Below are 17,149 nucleotides of genomic sequence, written 5' to 3'. Positions count from 1 at the left end.
GGAGGAGGGGGCAGAAGCTGCTTTACACAGCTTCCCATTTTGTCTCCAGCTCATTTCCCTCCCCTCCCCCAAGCCACATCTAGATAGGTCAAATTGCCCATCTGGGCAAAAATGCAGGGTGGCTGGAGTACAGCAGAGAGGATCCCCTCTGTGTTCCAGCCGCCCTGCACAGGAAAGTTGGCCACCTCTGATTTCAGAGGCTGGCAACTAACCGGATAGGATTGCACCCTTAAAGTGTGTTAGAGAAACTAATCTGTTAAGTGCCGTTGTTCCTTTACTAGAGCAATCCTGTGGTCCCTAGACAGCATCCCAGGGGCCATAGGATTGTCTAGAAAGATCCCTCCAAGGTCTTAGTCAGGGCTATGACCTCGGAGGGTCTTTTCCAAAGTTGGAGTCCCCCGTCCTGGCTCTTCCCAACAACCATGGAGGTTTCTGCGGTGGCTTCTTCTACAAGGCTGGAACTCCAACCTTATAGAAGGGGAGAAATGGGAGTGCCGGGGCATGCTGGTGCTTGGGACGGGAGTGACCATGGATCTGCGGGATCCTAAGCGCTCCTACCTCCCAACCATGCTCTCAGTGCAGAGGGGAAGTGAGAAGGGTTCTGAGGCCCATCTAACACAATTTCCCTTTCTGGAGGACAGAGACAAAATAGTTCGTCCCACTCTGCCAGCAAGAGCCCATCAGGAGTTAGTACAGGAAGGCGCCTCCAAAATTGGAGCGTCCCGTCAATAGGGCTTTTCGCCCTATTGATGGTTTAAATATTTTTTAAACTGGTGGGCTGCTAGTAAAATCAGAAGCATGAACATTGAAAATACTGTCATATAAACACACGCACATGCTGCTTGCTACATAATATGGTGTAATTAATGTAAAAACCTGGGCCCAATATACATGAGGTTCCCCACCCCCATTACAACATCTGGCTCACTTGCATGGCACATGATACAGTTGCCATCCCATTGCCCTAATGTTATTTCTGCCTCTTGACTGTTTATTTATTTGTTGCAGTTCCTGAGAGGCATTGATTTAGGTGTGTGCACACATTGATTTAGGTGTGTGCTAACTGCATGGTATTATTATTTGTGCCAGTAGGAGTGTCTTCAAAGCTGTAGAACCCGTTTTGCAGCACACACACCCCTTTCCCCTGTGCCCTGGGTAGGTCATTTGCAGGGAGGGAATTCATGGCTGGCCTCTATTTCCTCTCCTTTGACAAAGGGCATGGTGAGTCAGGCATTTCTGAGGAAGGCTAATTTCAAGTGCACAGGTACACATCTGTGCAGCTGTGAATAACTGCATCCTTTTTATTTTAGGGACCGTGGTGGCTTAGTGGTTAAGACGCTGAATTGCAGACTGGAAGGTCAGCAGGTCAGCAGTTCGAGACCAAAGTGCTGCGTGACGGAGTGAGCTCCCGTCTTCAGTCCCAGCTTCTGCCAACCTAGCAGTTCGAAAGCAAGAAATTGCAAGTAGATAAATAGGTACTGCCTCGGCGGGAAAGGTAACAGCGTTCCGTGTACCTCGGTGCCACATGACCACGGAAGCGTCTTCGGACAGCGCTGGCTCTTCGGCTTAGAAATGGGGATGAGCACCGCACCCTAGAGTCGGACACGACTGGTTGGGGACACCTTTTTACCTTTTTTTATTTTAAAACCTGCATTCCTGCACAGGTGCACAGGCATACTGGATTTTCTTTTTTTTCTCTTTTTTTTTTTAAAGGAACCTGAACTTGCCAGTGTGACTCTCCCACTCCCATAATTGCCACACTATAATGTGGCTTATGCTCCTGCTACAAATAAAAATGATACAGTACACATGACCTTTCAAACTCCTCCTACTTCTCCTACAATTACAATACTATGCATTGATGCATGGCACTTGTTTTTTATTATTATTATAATAAATATTTATTATTTATTGCATTTATATCCCGCCTTTTTTCCTCTTTCAAGGAACCCAAGGAGGCTTACATTATCCTCCTCCTCTCCTTTTTATCCTCAGAACAACCCTGTGAGGTAGGTTGGGCTGAGAGTCTGTGACTGGCCCAAAGTCACCCAGTGAGCTTCAGTGGCCAAGTGGGGACTAGAACCCGGCTCTCCTGGCCCGTCACTCTCACCACTACACTACACTGGCTCTCGGGATACTGCACTGTGTGACCACAGAGCAGCAACTGGATGTGAAAGGAAATACTGGTATGCTGGTGATGCCTCAGAAACAAAAGAGGCTCCAGCATAGACTCTGCCCTGAGTTCATTGCCCTCACCTATATCTTTGCTAAGTTGGGCTACAAGCCAGTAGTAAGTTGTTTGTATAGTGAAAATTTCGACTGCCATCTTGAACCAAAATGGCAGCAAATCAAGATTTTTAAAGATATACTGTGTCAATATCATTTGATCAATTTCACCCAAACTTCACATCATGATTTGGCAACGCAGTGAGCAGATTTTAACCACACAACATTCATGTTTTAGATATTTTTAAAAAATACAAGCCCCAAATATTGGGGGGGGGGGGACAGGGACATGTTGAAGTATGAAAAAAAGAACAAGCGCAGCTTGAAGCTAGGAAAGATTAGTAGGCCATGTTATAGGCCTGCCTCCTCCCCTCTGCTGTGGGACAGCTCCAATCTAAGGGGGATGGAGTGGACAGACCCCTCCCTCAGGGGCTATAGGGATGGGCCATGGCAGGGGTGGGGTGGGCACAATGTGTCCAACTGTGGCAACTGTGTCAGTTTGCTTGAAGGCAATTCCAACCTATGTGCAGCCGGGGTCCATTCACTAGTGTATGTATGTGTATACACACCCACACCAAACCCTGAATGCTGCAATCAGCTGCATGCCAGTTGTGAAGACATCTAAACCATATGTAAAGGGGCTTACTCAAGATCACTTTACTCATTAGTGATTTACTTGTATTCACAGTCAGCACTGTCGTTCTTCATCTTGTCATTAACTTTGAACCCAACTTTGAGCCATTGAACTAGAAGTTGGATTTCTGAGTAAACATATCTAAGGATGGCCTATCACAAAGGGGCTATGCAAGGGTTGCAGAACCTCTTCCAACCTGAGGATCAAATTCCATTTCGTAGAACCTCTTGGGGGCCACATTCCAGAGAAGATGGTGGGGCCGAAGGCAAAGGGTGCAGGGCAAAAGATGGGGCCAAAAAACATCAGCATATTTTGGCGTGAAGCTGTTCCTGCCAGTAACTAAGCCTTAGGAGAGGCATTTCAACCATTTAGAAGAACCCGCCAAACAACAGATGGTCAGGGAAAGAGGGCGGGGCTAGTGGGAGGTGGCATGGCCATTTAGGGAGCCCCAGAGGGCTGGGATCACTAGTGACCCTTCATGGATCACTGCCTTGTTGTGGCGAAGGGGCTTGCGTAACTCAGTGAAGCCATAAGCTATGCCGTGCAGGGCCACCCAAGACGGACAGGTCATGGCAGAGAGTTCTGACAAAATGTGGTCCACTGGAGAAGGAAATGGCAACCCACTCCAGTATTCTTGCCAAGAAAACCCCATGGAACGTATCACAAGGCTAAAAGAGATGACGCCGGAAGATGAGCCCCTCAGGTCGGAAGGTGTCCAATATGCTACTGGGGAAGAGCAGAGGGTATTTCCAAGTAGCGCCAAAAAGAGTGAAGCAGCTGGGCCAAACCCGAAAGGACACTCAGCTGTGGATGTGTCTGGTGGCGAAAAGAAAATCCGATGCTGTAAAGAACAATATTGTTTAGGAACCTGGAATGTCAGATCAATGAAGCAAGGTAAGCTGGAGGTGGTCAAACATGAGATGGCAAGATTGAACATCGACATCTTGGGAATCAGCGAACTAAAATGGACAGGCATGGGCGAATTTAATTCAGGTGACCATCATATCTACTATTGTGGGCAAGAATGCCTTAGAAGAAATGGAATAGCACTCATAGTCAACAAAAGGGTGGGAAAAGCAGTACTGGGGTACAATCTTAAAAATGATAGAATGATCTCAGTACGAATCCAAGGCAAACCATTCAACATCACAGTAATTCAAGTCTATGCCCCAACCACTGAGGCCGAAGAAGCTGAGGTTGATCGGTTCTATGAAGACCTACAACACGTTCTAGAACTAACACCAAAAAAAGACGTCCTCTTCATCATAGGGGATTGGAATGCTAAAGTAGGAAGTCAAGAAATCACCGGGATAACAGGCAAGCATGGCCTTGGTGTACAAAATGAAGCAGGACAAAAGCTAATAGAGTTTTGCCAAGAGAACATGCTGATCATAGCAAACACTCTTTTCTGACAGCACAAGAGGCGACTCTACACATGGACGTCACCAGATGGTCAATATCGAACTCAGATTGATTATGTCCTTTGCAGCCAAAGATGGAGAAGCTCCATACACTCAGTAAAAACAAGACCTGGAGCTGACTGTGGCTCAGATCATGAGCTGCTTCTTGCAAAATTTCGGCTTAAACTGAAGAACGTAGGGAAAACCACTAAACCGTTCAGGTATGACCTAAATCATATCCCTGATGAATATACAGTGGAGGTGAGGAATAGATTTCAGGGATTAGACCTGATAGACAGAGTGCCTGAGGAACTATGGACGGAGGTCCGTAACATTGTTCAGGAGGCAGCAACGAAATCCATCCCAAAGAAAAAGAAATGCAAGAAAGCAAAGTGGCTGTCTGATGAGGCTTTACAAGTAGCTCACGAAAGAAGGGAAGCGAAAAGCAAGGGAGAAAGGGGAAGATATACCCAACTGAATGCAGAGTTCCAGAGAATAGCAAGGAGAGACAAGAAGGCCTTCTTAAGTGAACAATGCAAAGAAATCGAGGAAAACAACAGAATGGGAAAGACTAGAGATCTCTTCAAGAAAATTGGAGATCTCAAGGGAACGTTTTGTGCAAAGATGGGCGTGATAAAGGACAAAGAAGGCAGGGACCTAACAGAAGCAGATGAGATTAAGAAGAGGTGGCAAGAATACACAGAAGAACTATACAGGAAAGATCTGAATGTCCCTGATAGCCATGATAGTGCGGTCACTGAACTTGAGCCGGACATCCTAGAAAGTGAAGTCAAGTGGGCCTTAGGAAGCATTAGTAACAACAAAGCTAGCGGAGATGACAGTATTCCAGCCGAGCTATTTAAAATCCTAAAAGATGATGCTGTTAAAGTGCTGCATTCAATATGCCAACAAATCTGGAACACTCAACAGTGGCCACAAGACTGGAAAAGGTCAGTTTACATTCCAATTCCAAAGAAGGGCAACGCCAAAGAGTGTTCAAACTACCGCACCATTGCGCTCATTTCACATGCCAGCAAGGTGATGCTCAAAATCCTACAAGTTAGGCTTCAGCAGTATGCGAACCGAGAACTACCGGAAGTACAAGCTGGGTTTAGAAGAGGCAGAGGAACTAGAGATCAAATCGCCAACATTCACTGCATCATGGAGAAAGCAAGAGAATTCCAGAAAAACGTCTATTTCTGCTTCATTGACTACGCTAAAGCCTTTGATTGTGTGGATCACAACAAACTGTGGCAAATTCTGAAAGTGATGGGAGTACCAGACCACCTTACCTGTCTCCTGAGAAACCTGTACGAGGGTCAAGAAGCAACAGTAAGAACCAGAGATGGAACAACCGATTGGTTCAAAATTGGGAAAGGAGTACGACAAGGCTGCATATTGTCACCCTGCTTATTTAACTTATATGCAGAGTACATCATGAGAAATGCCGGGTTGGATGAATCAGAGGTCGGAATTAAGATTGCTGGGAGAATTATCAACAACCTCCAATATGCAGACGATACCACCCTAATGGCAGAAAGCGAAGAGGATCTCAAGAGCCTCTTGTTGAGGGTGAAAGAGGAGAGTGCAAAAGCTGGTTTGAAACACAACATTAAAAAAACTAAGATCATGGCATCTGGCCCCATCACTTCCTGGCATATAGAAGGGGAAGAAATGGAAGCAGTGACAGATTTTACTTTCTTGGGCTCCAAGATCACTGCAGACGGTGACTGTAGCCATGAAATTAAAAGACGCTTGCTCCTTGGGAGGAAAGCTATGGCCAACCGAGACAGCATAGTAAGAAGCAGAGACATCACCTTGCCGACAAAGGTCCGTCTAATCAAAGCTATGGTTTTCCCAGTAGTAATGTATGGCTGTGAGAGCTGGACTATAAGGAAGGCTGAGCGCCGAAGAATTGATGCTTTTGAACTGTGGTGCTGGAGAAGACTCTTACGAGTCCCCTGGACTGCAAGGAGGTCAAATGAGTCCATCCTAAAGAAAATCAACCCTGAGTGCTCATTGGAAGGACAGATACTGAAGCTGAAGCTCAAATATTTTGGCCACCTAATGCGAAGAGAAAACTCCCTGGAAAAGACCCTGATGCTGGGAAAGACTGAAGGCAAAAGGAGAAGGGGACGGCAGAGGATGAGATGGCTAGATAGCATCACGGATGCAATGAATATGAACTTGAGAACGCTCCGGGAGAGAGCGCAGGACAGGAAGGCCTGGCGTGCTATGGTCCATGGGGTCATGAAGAGTCGGACACGACTGAACGACTGAACAACAACAAGAGGGCTGGATTGGGACCCCGGGCAGGCTGGATTTGGCCCTTGGTTCTGCATCCCAAACATTCCAGTGGAAGCCGTGCTATACCAGATTCACTGCTGTCATGACCGATACACCAGCAAAAAGTCTGAGATATGCCAGCAGAACACTCCACTGACAAAGCTGTTCCACAGTGAAGATAAGCCTATAGAACAGCTGGAATAGGGAATCGCTGTGGACAGAATGTGGAAGGCACAGGGTAGGATCATACATGCTGTATCCTATACCATTCAGTCCATGGCCATCTGTCATGGATTGGCCACCTCCTCCCATAGGTACCTGCCTGGACCCAAAGATCATCTTCAGGGGTCCTTCTCTGGGAGCCCCTGCCAAGGAAGTGAGGTGGGTGGTTACCAGGAAGAGGGCCTTTTCTGCTGTGGCACCCCAGTTGTGGAATGAGCCCTCTAGAGAGGTTTGCCTGGTGCCTACATTGTACTCTTTCAGGCACCAGGTGAAGACCTTTTATTTTCCCAGCATTTTAGTCTTCTAACTGTGCTGTTTTAAATTTGTTAGGGCGCAATCCTATGGCCGCTAGTTAGCAGCTAGACGGCCATAGGATAGATCAGTTCCTGGGATCTGACCTCAGAACCTGTGCTCCAAGGTTGGTTCCCAGAGAACGGACCACCACCCCCTCCCACACCGCCTCGTAGGCAGCGTGGATTGGCCCCACACTCATAAGAGCACTGAAAACAGGACATTATCAGGGGCAGGGCAGTCAGAAATGCCAGTATGATACATCCTATGTGTCATCCAGCCACCACTTCCTGCGCTCCAAGGTCCCATGGCTAGACAGCTGAAATTGGCTGTCTGGCCGCGAAAGCAGGGCAGGGGGAGTGAGGAGGAGATCCACTTCTGCTGGACAAGTTCTGAATGAGTGATAATGTGCAGGAAAAGTTCTCAAAAGGTGGCGGTAGGGGGGTGCTTATGAAAAAATACTGAAGGGCGGTATGGAGGGGCTCACAATGTATGAAAGGATGTGGCAGGGTATTCAGGATTATTGTGCACTTATTCCCTACTTACGGTTGTTTACAGATTTGTTAGACAATGTCATGACCCTCCAGCTTCACTTCTGTTTTTAAAGAGCAATTTATGCGAGTTTTTTTAGAGTAAGAAAAATGTTGTATTACTTGCGAAAGCAAAAGAAAATGCTTTTTCTACTTGTGTATTCTACTTTGTGCTATTACACTATACCACAGCCCCACCTAGAAGTTATGTAACAGAAAAGCAGGAAAGGAAACACTCTTTGTGTGGAGATGGGATCTCAGTTCTGTGAGGAAACAGAAAATAGATACAGCAAATTAACAGCCTCGTGTAGAAAAGCTCAAACTTCAGAGCAGTAGCTGTATTAACTTGTCACAGCAAACACACAAAATACCCCCCAAAATATGCAAGTATTGGAGTTCTCCAGAACATCATCAGGCTAAGTGATAAAAAGCAGGGGCTGGGGGAAGAAACAGAAAAGTCCAAAAATTTAGCCAGATGTTGTGGCCATGAGACCTGCAGTTTACAGCCAGTCTTAAAATTGAGATTCACAGGCTGAATGAATTTGTCACTGGTAGGTGTTACAGGTATCAGATTACACCTAGTAATCCGGGTCTATCTAAACTTTTTTTTGTGGAATTTTGGTTGACCCTAGTAAAGGGCATTTGGGGTGGGTTAGGGTATTTTAGAAAACGTTTTTATTGTAGAATTTTATTGTTTTAAACTGTTTTATTATATGCTGTAGATCGCCCAGAGTGTCTGGGTGACCAGCCAGATGGGCAATTAATACATTTAATAATAAATAAATAAATAAACAAACAAACAAACAAACTGTGGGTTTGGGATTGTTTCCCTCATGGACCAGCAGCTAGGTAAGTTTGGACCCTGGAATTAAGGGGCTTATGGGGTGGGCAGGTTTAGATGGCCATGTGTAACTGATGACCGCAGTTATAAAGCACACAGTTAACATTGCTCTTCTCCCCACCCCTTCAACTGCCATTCCATGGTTTGCAACTGCTTCTGCTTTCCTGGTATGTTAGAACAGCAACAACACAACCGGTTGCCAACCCTGCTTAAAAAAGAAGACGGAAACAACTCTGAGCAGGTGCAGTTTTGCATTTTAAACTCCCTTAAATCATAGCACCATCACGACTACCGGAATTGAATGAAGTTTGCTTCTCCTGCCTGCACCACCCGCTGCTCTCTGGGTGGAGCCTTGGCCTGCAGGCCCTGGGCTTTGGCCTCAGGGTCCAGCCCCCCACCTGCACCATCAGACCAGCACAGCTCTTTGTTTTTACGCACGAAATACCCTCTCAGGTGAAGACAGAACTATGCATCTGCTGTGGCCCATCATTTTTTTTTTTTTAGCCCACGCGTTTCCGTTTAAATGCAACTTAAATCCGCAGTTCCGTTCAAATAACGGCAGCGTTTCCATGGACTGCTGAATTCAGCCTCTGTATCTGTCTATCATTTTGATTTTTTTTTTTTTGGAGCTATGGTCTTCCCTGCGCCCTCAACTATGGCGTCACTTCCCTTTTCCGTAAGAACAACATCCGGGTTATGTCGCGTCCCCGAGAAAGTTTTTTTTTTAATCGTCGTTTCCTCAGCCGGCCCCCGCGACAGCGGCCTGCGAAGCGAGCGGGAGGGGGCGCGGCCGGCCTGTCCGCGCGGCCGCTGCCATGACTGCGAGGGGCGCCGGGGCGCGGGCGGCGCCGGGGCGCGGCCGTTGCTGCCGCTTGGCTCCGTGGCCTCGCTTCGCCTGGCGGTTGCGCCCCTGCGCCGGCCGCTGAGGAGCGCCCGCGCCGCGCCGTCGGAGGGGAGCGAAGGATGGCCGAGCCGGGCGCCGAGGTGGTGGCCCTGCGGGAGGAGCTGGCTGCGCTGGAGGCGGAGTTGGGCGCCTGCCGGAGCCGCCTGGAGCGGGAGAAGAAGCTGCGCCTCAAAGCCCAGGCCAGCGCCGCCAAGTTACGGAGACGGGTACGGGCCGAGAGGGAGCGAGGGGTCCGCGCGGAGGGAGGCGCCGCCCTGGGGCCCCCCCTGGCAGCGCCCCCTCCCGAATGAGATCGCCACGGGACGGCCCCACCCCGTGCGCGCGCCTTGGGCGGGCTCTTCGGGTGACAGGCAGCTTATTTATTTTATGTTGCAGTTATATCCTGCCTTTTTCTCTCTTGCAAGAAACCCAAGCGGGCTCGCATGGTCTCCTGCACCTCCTGTTATCCTCACCAACGACCCTGTCAGGTAGGGTAGTCAGTGACTGGCCCCAAGCCACCCAGTGAGCCTCATGGCCAAGTGGGGACTGGAACCAGGATTTCCCGAGACCCAGCCCAGCGCTCTGACTACTACACCACACTGGTGTAGCTTTCCTCGGCCATGTTGCCCCCCACCCCAGGGAACACTATGCGACTGAATTGTTGCTTGTCACGTAGTTGTTGAAGGTAAAAGAGCCCCACCAGGAGGAATGTGACTCTTCATAAGTACTCTCTGCTTTTTTTATTAATGCATATATCTTGTCCTTTTCCCAAATTGCTCTGAGCAGCGTGCGTGGTTCCACACCCCACCCAGCAGTACTGTGAAGTAGGTTAGGCTGAGAGATGGTGATTGGTAACTGACTGAGCCTCATGGTTGGGTGAGGTTTTGAATCTGGGTCTTCTTGATCCCACACTCTAATTACTATACTATACTGGTTCTTGCTTATAAGCTGACTTCCCTCGCAGCATGGAAGTGGCTGTATGGGCAGGCACCCATCTGACACTCGAGGCTGCTATTTATTTCAAGCTCTTCCTTGGATATTGCATTGTATTGTACCCTGTACTCTCTTCTCTCTGTCTTTAACCCAGTCATTAACCAACCAACCTCTTACACTGTGTCTCCTTTAAAAACAAAACAAAAAACATTGCAATGCTAGGTCTGGTGCCTGCCTAGAAGCCTTTACACTGATAGGGATTATTGCAATCACAATAGGAAATTATTTTGATGGTAAAGGAAATCTGACTTTAGGCACTTCCTTCTGTATTATTACTTGCCACATTCCAGGGCTGAGACCTACAAACAGGTTCCAAGAATAAATCCTAGCGAGCTCATAATAACCCTTGTGTAGCTGTCACTCCTTCTGTCACCCATTCCACTGTATGCATCCTGAATACCCTGCCACATCCTTTCATACATTGTAAGCCCTTCCATACTGCCCTTCAGTATTTTTCCATAAGCGCCCTGCTACCGCCACATTTTGAGAACTTTTCCTGCTCTTTATCACTTATTCAGAACTTGTCCAGCCGCTGTCCTGCAGCTTGCCTCCTTTTGTAGAGGTACTCTAAGGCTTGAGAAGTCCTGTACTTCCTTGCATATATGACCCTGATTTGCTGTGGTAATTTAAAAGTGAATGGGTTGGATACAGTTTTGGGCTAACTGTGCCATCAGCCTCTAGTCTAAAACCTTTTATGAGATTCTTTTATCCCTGCATATTCACTTTAAACAAACAAACAAACAAAAAACTGAACTCTCACAGCATGGCAGTAGTCATGTAGACAGATGCCTGTGTAGACAGGCAGTTAGTTGCGGTTAGTTCCCATTGAAATTAATGAGACTTAACTTATTAGTATCTTTTCTTCTGCAATAATCTAACAAGAAATAGGTTTAACTTAAAAATATTAACTAACAAAGCAACAAATAGAACTACCTTTAACAAAATGATAACATACTATCAGTTTAAGTTATAATGTTTCCATGTCACACTTGAAACACTGATGGGAAGAATAATACAGTCTATGTATACACTATTCAGAGGGTACTCCAAGTCGCTCTCCACACTATAGATTCCTTAGATAATGGAAGTAATACAGTGTATTACCCTAAGTTGTGTTGGCTGGCAACAATGTTGTTGCTATTTCTTCTTTTGGAGGGTCAGTCAAATACAACTTTCTTCAGAATGGCATAAAGAAATTTTCAGTTACTAGTATGAAGGGATCTCTGTTCCCAGAGATGATCCTGATGTTGCTGTTCTTCAGATAGACTGGTGATTTGAGTCCATAGGTGTCTTCGCAGAAAAAAATCTTCCATTCTCAGGTAATGTTGGGCCTTTCTCCATAGATGTCCCCAACTGTTACTTTCCCAACATTTACCCTTTAGGTACTGTTCCATGTTACCTAATACCTTATGAACATATGAAGCCACCTTATACTGATACAGATCTTTAGCCTATCTAGCCCAGTATTGTCTAACTTGCAGCAACTCTCCTCAGGCACAAACCTTTTCCAGCCCTGCTGTCTGAAATCCTGAAGGTGCCAAGAATGAACCTGAGACCTTATGCATGCAAAGTACGTGCTCTACACAACCAAGTTGTGACCCATTCCCCTTGATTATTGCTCACAGAAGTGCTTCTGCAGTCATTCTGATTTTCTTATTTATTTTAGAAAATATATATCTCACCCTTCAGCAGTAAAACAAAAAACAAAACAAAAGGCAGCCCACATCATATAAAAACAAAAAAAGAGAAAAAACTGATTAAACAACAGTAAGAGAGATAGCAGTAGCAGCAGATAAAATCCAACTAAAATATCAAGATCAACCATTACTGAAATCGTAATGTTACAGTTACAGTTCAGTTTTATTGTTTTTATAACCCTAGGTCATCACAATATAACAGAAAATATCCAGAATATTACACAAGTTAAAAAAAAAAAAGTTACAAGAGATGAAAGAAAGTGACTGATAATGCAAGGTGGACAAACTAAAACTAAGGTTAAAAATTCCCTACTATTGATTTCTGAGTTTTATAAAAGTGTCTGTTTATAGAAACATACAAGGCTTAAAATTAAGTATTACATAGTGAATAGTAATATGGGAGCAGTTTATACACTAGTTTCGTCATTGGCATGGGTACATTTGTCCGGAGCTTAATTCTTAACATGCCTGTTGATGCTTTATAAACTCTTCTCACAATATGAATTTAATCATGGAGCAACTTGTGGAAATTCTTGTTGCCCAAATTCATGGTGAAAAGTGGCTATCAATTGAAAGAAAGCATGACAGACATCAAAAGCCTACTGGATGTCAGTGAGTGGATCCACCTAGCCTTCTCTTCGTAACCAAAATATCTTCCTCTTGAACGTTATTTCTCTGCAGTGATATGTATTGTTCTCTTTTGAAGTATTTGCTAGTAATTCAAGGCTCCAATACATTAAGCTTTCTCTGGCTTTGTCAGGAACTCATAATGAGAAATTTTATGATTTCCTCTGTTTCAGTTCATTAAGTATTTTGCTTATAAGATATTTATTTGCTCACAAATAGATATCATATAAGCAATAGGATTTGTATGCATGATAAAGAATGCCCCCACAGTTTCAGGCTAGTTATAGATTGTATAGACTTCTGTTAAGGCATACTGTTAACTGTGATGGCATGTATAGGTCTAGTATGTTGTGAACTGTAATTACTCCCTCTAATAGCAAATTCAGATTGTAGCATGCCAACAGGATTGGAGTCAAAATGGGCTACTGAGAAACAAGGGGAAGGCATTGGCACACTCAGGTGACTCTTGAGATATGCAGAAATTTAAAAAAAAAATTTTTGAAGGGTAGCAACCCCCTACACACACACACACACACACACACAGTCCAATGAGAACTGAGTATGCTTGGTGCTTTCCAGGTGCCACAGAGTGTTGAATGTCAGATGGAAAAGAAAAATGTACAGGTTTACACTCCATAAGGGGGAAAAGAGTGAATTGGCCTGCTTGAACTATTTATAGTGTTTATATGGCTGGCTGGAACTCTGAACAGGAGCACCTGTTCAGGGATGAGATTATATTACAATGTTTTCCTGCAGGTCCAATTTATAATTACTACTTTTGTTTTGTAGGTTGAAGAACTTGATAAGAAAATCAGTAATGATGAAAGAAGTGGAAAGACAACATCCAGCATAGAAGTACAAACCGAAGACTTTGCTGCATGGTTACATGCAGGTAGATATCAAATGATGCAACTTCGGTGATAGTTAAAATAATCTAACAAATAACCAATCTTTGTCCATTGCATTCATCTCATTGATAAAATACTTTTGTACTAAGAGGTAGAAAAATGTCAACTGTCTGGCTGAACTAGCTCCTTCCATTTTTCTATCAAATATATATAAATTACTTGTTTAGTTATATGAGGTTTGTAATAATCCTTGATGCATTTTCAAGTGTATAACTAATCCAATGATAAGTTCATATTTTGCCTGATACCAGAAGTTCAGGATAATATGTTTTTTTTAAAGAAAAACCTAAAAATGTAGTAAATTCAATTTGCTCCTATTTGCTTAATGCTAGCTTCCATATCTCAGCAGGCCCATGTTGGTTCTGCTGTACCTCTCAGTGGTATTCAAAACTATTAACCCTGGTATCTCCTGGACCACTTGTGGAGTTGGGTCTAGTAGACACTGCACTGTCATGGCTCTTGTCCTTCGAGGTTCAGTTTCTGAAGCTGATGTTGGGGGACTCCTGTTTGATGTCTTGGTGATTAGTGTACGGTGTCCTGCAGAGACTGATTCTGTCCCTCGTGTTGTTTAACATCTACATGGAACTGCTGGGAGAGGTCATCTGACATTTGGAGTGCATTGTCACAAATATGCAGATAACACACAGCTTTATTTCTCTTTCCTGTTGGGGCTCTAGACCAATGCATTGAGATGGTAATGGGTGGGCTGAGAGCTGCCAAATTGAAGTTTAATCCAAACAAGACAGATGTGCTCCTAGTTAGGGGAAAGAGAGGCTCCAGAATAGGGATTCAGCCTGTTTTGGATGGGGTGGTACTCACCTTGAAAAATCATATTCACATTTTGGGGGTGCTCCTGGATTTAGCTTTGTATCAGGGTGACCAGGTTATGGGGTCCAGGAGTGCCTTTGCCCAGTTTAGGTTGGTGCTCCAGTTCCTGAGGAAGACAGACCTGGCTTTGGTAACACATGGTTTACTTTCATCAAGATTAGGTTGCTGTAACATGTTCTATGTGGGGCTATCTTCGAAGAGTCTTTGGAGCTGCAGTTGGTCCAGAATACAGCAGCAAGGATGTTAGTGGGTTTGTGTCCATAGGATCATGTTGCACATATCCTGCAACATCTGTGCTGGTTGTCAGCTTGCTTCTGGGCACAAGCTGAAGTGTTGGTGATGACCTTTAAATCCCTAAATGGTTTCAGTTGAGGTCAGGTTACCTGAAGTATTGCCTCATCCCATACCAACCTGCTGGCTCCCTACGTTCAGAAGGAGAGGGTAGATGGTGACAAGTGACCGTCTCAGTGGCTGCACCAGTATTGTGGAACACCTTGCCCTGTGAAGTACAGGTGGCCCCTTCTCTGGATGTAATTTTTGGTTGGTGAAGCCATTTATGTTCCAGCAGACAGTGCTAAGTGTTTTGTTTAAAGGTTGTTTCAGGTATAATTCTAGTCTCTCTATTGCTTTTGTATTTTTATTGGATGTATTATTTTATATTGTTATGTGATTTTCAGTTGAGATACTCTGGGTGGTACATGGGTTCTAGAAGGCAGGATATACATTTCTATATAAATTATTTTATAGAAAGTAAAACAACTTTGCTAATGCATTTAATTTATAACCTTTTTCAGATTATTACTATTATCATAATTATTACAACAGTTCTGAGCCTCAAGATTTACAGCCAAGTAATGATAGTGAAGGATCAAACCCTAATTGTGTAGACCAGTTACAATTAGGTGACCACCCAGATGTTAATGGCACAAAGCATGATGAGCATGGGGAGCAGGATAATGTAATCCATAATGTGCAGGTAAGCTGTGTTTTGTTTATCATATTGATATCTTGTTCTTCCTCCAAGGAATTGGTGGTGGCATACATGATTATGCCATTTTATTCTCATGACAGCTCTGTAAGTCAGTTCAGGCTAAGAGATGAGCCATGAACCTCAATGGTGCAAATGAGCTTAATGGCTGAGTGAGTCATCTTGAACCTGAGTGTCTTTAATCCAAGACAGATTTTCTGTACAGTACACTACATTGGGTCCTGATACTTTCTGTCTTCTGATTTCAATCTGATCGTACCTTATGCTGCTTAAGATAACAGCAGAATACTGTGTAAGGAAAGAGACAGAACTGGCTAGCTAGCCTTTGGCCCACTTGTGTCTCAAAACGTTTTTCAGCAGTGTTGCACCAAGGTCATTCCTTGCCTCCCAAAGCCTCTTGCCTGGTTCCATTTAGCAGCTCCCCGCTAAATTGATGACTGCTGTTGTGCCTATGTAGGGAAGCTGATGGTCCAAACGCCTATCTAGTTTAAGTTGTGGGATGTCTATTTTAATGGTTTCGTATTATGAACTGAAAGTATACTTTGTTCTGTTTTGTAAGTAGATCCTTAGTTATATTTGTAGCACTCTTTGTATGTGTAGCAGTTTTATTAATGTGATTTCTTAACATTTTCATATAGAATTATATTTTTTTTTAAAGATAAATGGGATGGGATTCACGTTTGACTCCAATGGTAATAATGTATAATGTCGGAAAAGCAGACTCGGCAATTTTTATAAAGCAATATCTTCCAGTGAGCAGACTGTTGAGCCTAGAATTGGATCCTAGTCAGGGACTCATTGCCTTTGGCATATCACTATTCTTGTGCTGCTATTCCTCATCTATAGACTGAGATAGCAGTGTACTTCATACGGTTGTTATGAGTAGGAATGAAAGGAAGTATGCAAAACCTACTGTGTATTTCAAAGTGCTACATAAATATAATCATTTATGTTGCGTCTCTTAATCTTAGAAACCAGAAGATCTTTCATTAGCAGAAAGTTTAAGAGCTGCTGCAGAGGCTGCTGTATCACAAACAGGATTTATATATGATGAAAGCACCGGATTATATTACGACCATAGCACTGGATTCTACTATAACTCGGTAAATATTTGAATTGATGCTTTGTTCACATAAAATAAATGTGTATTTATCAACTAACAAATGTAAGCTACTTATAGGACTTGTTGATATCAGTTTTGCTGAGACAAATTTTGTGATTTGACCGTGAATGGGTTTTTTCCCTTAAAGTAATGGGTAACATCCATATAAATACTGAATTGGCCAAACATAAGGGGTTGTATCCAACTGATGTCACTCTGCTGATGGAGGCATCTTTGATCCAGCAGAGGCTTCCATCAGCAGAATGGGGAGCGAGGTGATTTTTGGCATTTCCCCCTCACTCCTGCAGCCCCCCCCCATCTGCTCTGGAGGGTTGGGACACTTTGGAACAGTATGTGAGATGATACAGAGGGCTGGTGAGGGAATCGCCAAAAATCACCTCCCTCCCTCCCCATTCTGCTGACAGAATTTGTACTGCTGGATCAAAGTGCATCCTGATAGTGGAATGACACCAGTTCCATTCAACCCAATTTTCATTGCAGATATGCACTAGAAATTCTTACCAATTTAACCTGGCCAGGATAACTTTCTGAATTTTAAAAGGAAGGTTGAAGGAATATGTGCAATCCAGCTTTTTTTAGAGATCATCATTTTGTAACTTCTTGCTCTTGATATCTCTTAAGTTGCACAACAAAGCATTTTTACATAGCCTCTCATGTAATTCCTATTCCATA

At 44.3% G+C, this 17,149-nt stretch overlaps 1 protein-coding gene across 4 annotated transcripts in view; it reads left to right on the top strand.

The window, feature by feature from the left end:
• Positions 1 to 9,084: 9,084 nt before the first annotated feature.
• The window catches only part of AGGF1 (angiogenic factor with G-patch and FHA domains 1), a 45,142-nt gene continuing 37,077 nt past the window's right edge, over positions 9,085 to 17,149 (top strand). Inside the window, exons 1-6 of one of the 4 annotated variants that reach the window (XM_084833420.1) lie at positions 9,085 to 9,540; positions 9,739 to 9,801; positions 11,801 to 11,876; positions 13,420 to 13,522; positions 15,161 to 15,342; positions 16,326 to 16,457. In XM_084833420.1, coding sequence (XP_084689546.1) covers positions 9,086 to 9,540; positions 9,739 to 9,801; positions 11,801 to 11,876; positions 13,420 to 13,522; positions 15,161 to 15,342; positions 16,326 to 16,457 — 1,011 coding nt within the window. In that variant the 5' untranslated portion in view covers position 9,085. The remainder of the gene's footprint in view (positions 9,541 to 9,738; positions 9,802 to 11,800; positions 11,877 to 13,419; positions 13,523 to 15,160; positions 15,343 to 16,325; positions 16,458 to 17,149) is intronic. The other 3 variants (XM_084833421.1, XM_084833422.1, XM_084833423.1) reach the window with 3 other exon arrangements.

The sequence above is a fragment of the Heloderma suspectum genome, chromosome 2, assembly GCF_057233095.1.
Source record: "Heloderma suspectum isolate Gila_16-S chromosome 2, 16-S_ref, whole genome shotgun sequence".
NCBI classification, from domain to species: Eukaryota; Metazoa; Chordata; class Lepidosauria; order Squamata; family Helodermatidae; genus Heloderma; species Heloderma suspectum.
Note: the sequence above shows the minus strand (reverse complement) of the source record. Positions and strands in the feature narration are given on the sequence as shown.